We start from the raw sequence: 6,695 nt of genomic DNA, 5'->3' as shown, positions 1-6,695 counted from the left end.
CCTCCTCCCACGGCAACGTCTTGGATTGCTCGGTGCAGAACGACTTGAGCGAAATCTTGATAACACTTACGTCTTTGTCAGCGTTTGCTGCGCGTCGTGCAGCCACATCTTGACGTCGTCGCTTTGTCTCTGTGGTCAGGTGTGAGAGCTCCGATGAGATGTCTTCGATTTTTTTCACTTGCGAGTTTGGTCCTGGGTCGTCTTCTGCGTCCAAGCGAGGACGCTTCATCGCCATCGTGCAAATTGTCGAATGATATGCTAGCTCTCCTGCTTTGGCAACAAAGATGCAGTCTAAAACACTGAATTCAAGTATATTGTTATGCAGTCATCTATTGGCCGAAATAAGTATTCATTGCACTTGCAGTGTGTGAGTGATGCTCAGAGGTAATTGTAAAAATATTGCAAAGTAAAGCGCATACGGTGTTCCTCGCTCTTCGGGCTCTTCCTGCCCTTCTTCATCTTCGTCTGAACTTTATCCCTGTGTCTGTCCTTGTAGACATTGTCCTTAACGACCAGCATAGATTTCATTATTACAGCGACAAATTGTCAGTTCTAGGCTAGGTCATCCTACCTTAACGGTGGTCGGAGGGGACTTAAGAGACCACTACGACCGGCTTTGGGTGTCGATAACGCCGGTTTCAAAGGGGATGCCGCGTTGACATCATGGATCCACGCGTAGTTTTCGTGTTGGGATACTTCCCACGTTGCGAAGACCTCTTTGAAGTTGCTCGGAAGGTTGAACCGATGCTCGCTTGGTTTAGAGTGCGGCGGGAGCTTCTGTGGTCTCAAACTCGACCTACTACTACAAGCGGAAGTTGAGGAGGACATCAAGCGGATATTACAGCGAGAATCCGGTGCTGGTGAAGCCGGTACTGATGCAATTGTAACCTTTGAGGTCTTGGCAACAGGACTATAGCAGTGAGGTTGACGATTCCTTTGCTCTTGGAGTATCTTATCCACAATATCAAGCTGGTCTGCGGGGCGCAACTCGTATCCTTGTTCCAGTTTAGCTAGCACGCACTTCTTCAGCATAAGCAGCGCGTGGATGAGAGTGTGTTGCGTGGGTAGCACGGGCGTCGTGCGCGTGGTTTCGCTTTGCGCCGTGGAGTAGTAGATCCCCTCGCTCTCCTCGATCTTCCTCGTCGAAAAAACAAGAGAAAATGTGCAGTAGATGGCGCCATCGTGCTCTCCGCCGAGCAACAAGAAGATTCGAATCATTCTCTTGTTGCTTGTGCTTAATGGTTCACATACTTGTACGGTCATGCCACGAGGCACGTACTCCAATTGTAGTCCCCGATCGTCGTTGTCTCCTGAAACTTTAGTATTGTCCAGATGGGAGTCTTCGGTACACTTAGTATTTGTGCGAGTTGTTGCACCAGACCGTTGAGTGTGTATCACGGATCTCTCATTTTCCGAATCGACTATCGCACTATCGAGGTTGTCATTTGTCATGGTCGATTTCTTCCGCATCCCTGTTTTTTTCTTGGAGTGTTGGTGGTTCAGATGCGTCTTGGAGCTTTGGTGTTTGGTGCTTGACAGCGACTGGCTTATGGTATTAGCGTCCAGACCGGATAGGATCGACTTTCGAGATTTTAGAGGGACTACAGCTTGCCTCCTTCCACGGTCTCGAGAACTGGCAGCAGATCCATGAGTACTTTTGGTACCTGCAGAAGCTTTCCTGGACTGCACTGAGCGATCATTTGTACTGCTAACATCATCTCCAGCTCCTTCTAATGGCGCTTTCGTAGGTACAATGCTTCCTTTTGCTACTGTGGCTGCTCGATCCACTCGGACTTTGATCGCTGCAAGTTTTGACGTAGCGGAATGTCTTTTGGCCTCTCGAGCCACTTCGATGACTTGCAGCAACTGGACTAACGTGAGTTCACCACTGTTAACGTCGCTATTGTTTCCGGATCGCTGTACCGAAACAATGTTAGGTAGTTTTGATAGAACGGTGTACGGGTCAGGAAGGTCTACTCGCATACCCAAGCACGACAGCAGAGAGAAGAGTTCTTGTCGCGGTATTGTACCGCAGTCATTGAAATCGAACATGCGGAACTTGCTCATGATGAGTTCGAGTGTATCGGGGTGGAAACTTGCCACCAGTCGATCAGGAATGTGGTAAATTTCTCTCAGTTTCTCTTGTTTGAGTTCCTCGAGTTTCTTGTCTCGGGTACAGTCTGCTATCACTTGCTGGAAGGCAAACTGCTCTCGGAAATCTTGGTTAGCGTCTTCAGTCTGCGGGATCTGTGACTGCTCTGGTGTCCAAAGCGATGTTGAGCCACCAAGAGGGACGTGACGAAGCAAACCTTTTGCAGTTGAAGCCGCATTGCCATCAACGCTGAGTAAGACTGAAAGGATCTCCTGTAAGGCAATCGCAGGGCGTGATAATGGAGTCAGTAGCATCGCACAGTTCATTAGTGCACCACAAAAGAGTGGAAACGTGAGGGCAGGCTGACCGTCAGCATCAAGATATACGCGCATTTTGCCCATAACTGCTTGTGCAAAGACCCTCTCAACAGATTCATCGTCAAGCTTCTTTTCCGCCGAGTTAGTATAGTGATCGCTCAGTAGATGTGCATCGCGAAGGATCTCTTGAAGGCGTGTACAGCTGATCGAAGGAAGAGTATCTCCAATGATGGACGAGTCGTAAAACTTGAACAAGCCGTAAAGTTGCTCAATTTGGCTCGCAGTTAACGTCTCAAGTGCTGAGTTGTTCAAATTCCAATGGAACTGCGGGATCAAGGAGGATGTCGGGCATGTGTGTGGGCGATCGACAAGGACAGAGACATCGGAGTTGGTCGAACTGTGGCGTAGTAAACTTGAAGCCTCGGAGGTCTGTTTGGGCAGCCATTTCTTCCGTTTCGGAGTCGGTGCGGTGGAGGCGCGATTGTCCATGCTGCACTCGTAGCAATTGGCAATGCGTCATGACATTTTGAAGAACAAAGCGCGAGTATTTTTACGATTCGGTACAAATAGCTAAGCGTATTCTAGTGTCACTAAGGAAGGCCAAAGCGATTAAACATTAGCCTCCGATTATAAGAATCAAAAAGACAAATCACAGCAGCACTTGACCACGTAGCTGTCGACACATTGGCACGTTGCATTGGAGTGCCTGGCAGTGCAGCGCGTGATACGCGAATAGCTCAATGACTGCATTGCCGATGGGGTATGATCGCCACTTCTCGCTGTGGGAAGCCCAGCAGGCCGCACGTAGGAACCGCTTCATATGCGAGCACAAGCCGCGGAACTGGGGGTCGCGACAGTGCGCGTCGTCGCAGTTGCACGCGTGCATCAGCAGCGCGTTGGTCCTGTCCATTTCGTCCTCTCCAACTGCCGCTTGGAACGCCTCCGAGACCTGAATAAAACAATGGATTGGTCAGTTATTGAGCGCTTGTTATGGATATTACATGAGGTGCTACCTCCTTCGCTGTAGCCTCTCCATCGTCATTCGGTTTAGAGCCATTGACACGCTCCTGCTTGATCCTAACGTCCGACATAGTTGACACTGTGGCCTTCTGTACCCTTTTTGGTGTCCTATGCCGACAAATACCTGTTTTGATGCATATACTGCATTTAAGAGGAATATATAATTCTATATAGTAGGTATTGTAAAGACGAGCTTCAACATTCTATATCAAAGGATGTTGAAAATAAATTTTGAAAGATCTGTCGAGATGTCATGCCTGTCTGGAGAAGCATCTGCTCACTGCGAAAGAGACAGCCGACTACGTCACTCCAGGCTCGGCAGCACCTTGTTTTCGACGCGCGTTCTCCGCTCTCAGGGCGAGTCATAGGCTGGCCATGCCTCCATCAGCTTCCCCGCCGTCTCCTGCGTCCGACGAGCTGTCGCTCAGCTGCCTCAGCGCTCTACTATCGTCGCTATGGACGTCAGCATGCGAGGCTCGGCAGAACATAACCCGGCAGCGGTTACTCTTCTTCCTCAAGCAACATGTGCCCATCTTGGAATGGTTACCCTCGTACGATATCCGTGAAGACTTGCAGTTCGACTTGGTGTCAGGGATTACAGTCGGCCTCATGCTGGTACCCCAGGAAGTATCCCTGAGTGCCATTATGGGGGTACCTCCCATCTACGGACTCTATACAGCAGCCGTTGTACCCATGATTTACCCATTATTTGGTACATCCAGGGTACTCTCCGTCGCCAATGGAGCGGAAGTGAGTCTACTCGTGGGCTCTGCTATCAAGAAGGTGGAGAGTGAAGAAGAGAGGATCGCTACCGGTATTTTACTGAGCTTCTTGAGTGGCGTGGTGCTGCTCTTTATGGGCATGTTCCGTCTAGGAGTTATTGCAGATTTCTTCTCCAGACCAGTCATGGGCGGCTTTATCTCGGCTGGAGGAGTGCTCATTATGCTGTCCCAAGTCGCAAGTTGGTGGGGACTGGAAGTCAAGAGCAGAGATTTACCGGTATTGACGGTATGGGATTTGTTTCAACATTTCCCAGATCTCAATGGACTGAGTTTTGTAGTGGGAGCATTCTCGATCATGGTGTTAGTGGGGATGCACGAGTTAAAGAGACGAGTGGTCAAAGAACTGGCGAGAGTCGAAGAAGAGTTTGAAGATCAGTTCGCCATTGAGACGTCCCGAGCTTTGAATCAGCTGTCCATGAGCATGAGCTCAGCTAGTGGGGATAACGGCGATATGGACGAGGATGAAGAGGACAGTCAAGATGCCAAGGACGACCGACGAACTGCGACTTACGAGGGTGATATTGAGCTAGGAGACGTCCCGAAGCCCAAGAAGCGGCAACCACGGAAGAATGACGACGAAATGGGTGTAGACAATGTGTCGGTCTCGCCACGTGGCTCGAGGTGGGCAGATTTACCGGCGGTGTTTACGACAGGATCTCTACGACGTCGTGACTACGTGTTGTCTTCTCCTTGGGGCTCCTCACGTAACAGTCGGGACCTTGGCTCGAATGATTTGGACTTGGCTCGGTCATGTCGTCAGAGAGATTTAGCTGCAATTACCCGTAGCAACCGTCATGGACGTCTGGACGACGAAGGTGTGGGCTTTTCTCTTTCGGATGAAGACTACATTACGATCGAGAGGCCTCTAGATTTTGGTACACGACCTGATGGCGCTTCTGGAATGCCACGTTCGAGTTCTGATGAAACTTCAGCTCGTCCGCTGCCTCGAATGCACCCAACGCAACCAAAAGTGGAGAGACCTCGACGCACCGACGACAATGATGATGACGCAGAGGCTAAAGCTGAGGCTGAAATGAAGCGGCGTGTGAAGGAACTTGCATCTCCTGCGAAATCTGAGACTGGATCGGAATCGGACTCAACAACTGCATTAACTGGTCGCATGTTGGCGGCATCGTCGACGTCGATTCGTATATTACGCTCCAAGATGGCTGTTCTAATCGCACTCCGGTTAGTGTGCGATCTTGGCGCGTTTATGGTGTGTTTACTTGGCGGAATTGTGGGCTACTTGGCACCAGAAGGGTCCCTCAACCTAGCTGGAGACGTTCCTGGTGGATACCCAGCACCCAAGAGACCGTGGTATGGATTCAGCGAGAACATTATCGAGGCCGATCGACTGTATCATCTCTTCATTGATACGCTCTCAATCGCTATCATCTCGTACATGTGCAGTGTCGCTATGGCCAAGCGTCTGGCTATCAAGGAAGGCTATCGCATCCGACCAAACCAGGAGCTCATTGCGCTCGGATTCTCCAACCTTGTAGGCTCGTTCTTCCAGGGAATGCCGTCCACTGGCGGACTCTCGCGTACGGCCGTTAACATGCAAAATGCGCGAACGCAACTCGCGAGTGTCATCACTGTACTCGTCGTGGTGCTCGTGCTGTACACGGCCACGTCAGCGTTGGCTTATCTGCCGAAGGCCAGTCTAGCGTCCATCATTATCGTCGCGGGATACTCACTCATTGAACTGAAGGAAGCCAAGTGGCTGTATCGAGTCAAGCGAGACGAATTCTACGTCTGGCTGGCGTCGTTCGTGCTCTCGTGCGTACTCGGCGTGCTTCCTGGTCTTCTGTCCTCCATTTTCTGCTCTCTGATCGCTGTGATCTACAAGACTCGTCGCCCTACTGTATCCATGTTGGGCGAGGTGACGGACGAGGAGACTGGAGAGAATCGAATCGTGGAGCTCGACATGTATCCGGACACTGCTCGTCGTTTATCGGATGTTGTGGCGATTCGTGTGGAAGGCGCCTTGTACTTTGCCAACTGCGAGTACATTGAGCGTGTGGTGGAGCGGGAGGTTAGAAAGCGGCATGAAACGGAGGGTGTGGCTGTGCGTGGTGTGGTGATTGACGCAGCTTCTATCATGGACTGGGACTCGACAACAATTCAGATGATGAAACATTTGAAGGCTGAACTGCGAGGACAAGGCATCATGCTGGCTATTGTGAACGCGCGAGATCGACTTCAGCACTTGCTGGGGACATCCGAGTTCCTCGTGGGTATTGTGCACAATGACGCTCGTATTGGCTTTACGGAGGCCATTAAGGCTATCCGCGAGGAAGACATGCCACCGGATGAGAGTCAGGCATTAACTCGGTCTTCAAGAGTGCACAGCATTTAGCAGATCGAGATGTGTGATGGATGACCTAGCAGCCTAGAACTGACAATTTGTCGCTGTAATAATGAAATCTATGCTGGTCGTTAAGGACAATGTCTACAAGGACAGACACAGGGATAAAGTTCAGA

General features: G+C 50.5%; 3 protein-coding genes across 3 annotated transcripts; 1 reads left to right on the top strand and 2 right to left on the bottom strand.

The window, feature by feature from the left end:
* Positions 1 to 567: 567 nt before the first annotated feature.
* Positions 568 to 2,898, bottom strand: PPTG_06843 (hypothetical protein; the record flags this gene model as incomplete). Its single annotated transcript, XM_008900886.1, has 1 exon — positions 568 to 2,898. The coding sequence occupies one exon, from the start codon at positions 2,896 to 2,898 to the stop codon at positions 568 to 570; it is 2,331 nt and encodes a 776-aa protein (XP_008899134.1).
* A 160-nt stretch (positions 2,899 to 3,058) lies between these two features.
* PPTG_06842 (hypothetical protein) lies at positions 3,059 to 3,500 on the bottom strand (the record flags this gene model as incomplete). The annotated part of the gene is made up of 2 exons (XM_008900885.1): positions 3,059 to 3,358; positions 3,423 to 3,500. 2 exons carry the CDS (start codon positions 3,498 to 3,500, stop codon positions 3,059 to 3,061), a joined length of 378 nt encoding a protein of 125 aa, XP_008899133.1.
* Positions 3,501 to 3,804: 304 nt separating this feature from the next.
* Positions 3,805 to 6,656, top strand: PPTG_06841 (hypothetical protein; the record flags this gene model as incomplete). The annotated part of the gene is made up of 1 exon (XM_008900884.1): positions 3,805 to 6,656. One exon carries the CDS (start codon positions 3,805 to 3,807, stop codon positions 6,568 to 6,570), a length of 2,766 nt encoding a protein of 921 aa, XP_008899132.1. The 3' UTR covers positions 6,571 to 6,656.
* Positions 6,657 to 6,695: the final 39 nt, after the last annotated feature.

The sequence above is a fragment of the Phytophthora parasitica genome, assembly GCF_000247585.1.
Source record: "Phytophthora parasitica INRA-310 unplaced genomic scaffold supercont2.10, whole genome shotgun sequence".
Lineage (NCBI taxonomy): Eukaryota > Oomycota > Peronosporomycetes > Peronosporales > Peronosporaceae > Phytophthora > Phytophthora nicotianae.
The sequence above is the reverse complement of the archived record's forward strand: the minus strand, read 5'-3'. Positions and strand labels throughout refer to the sequence as shown.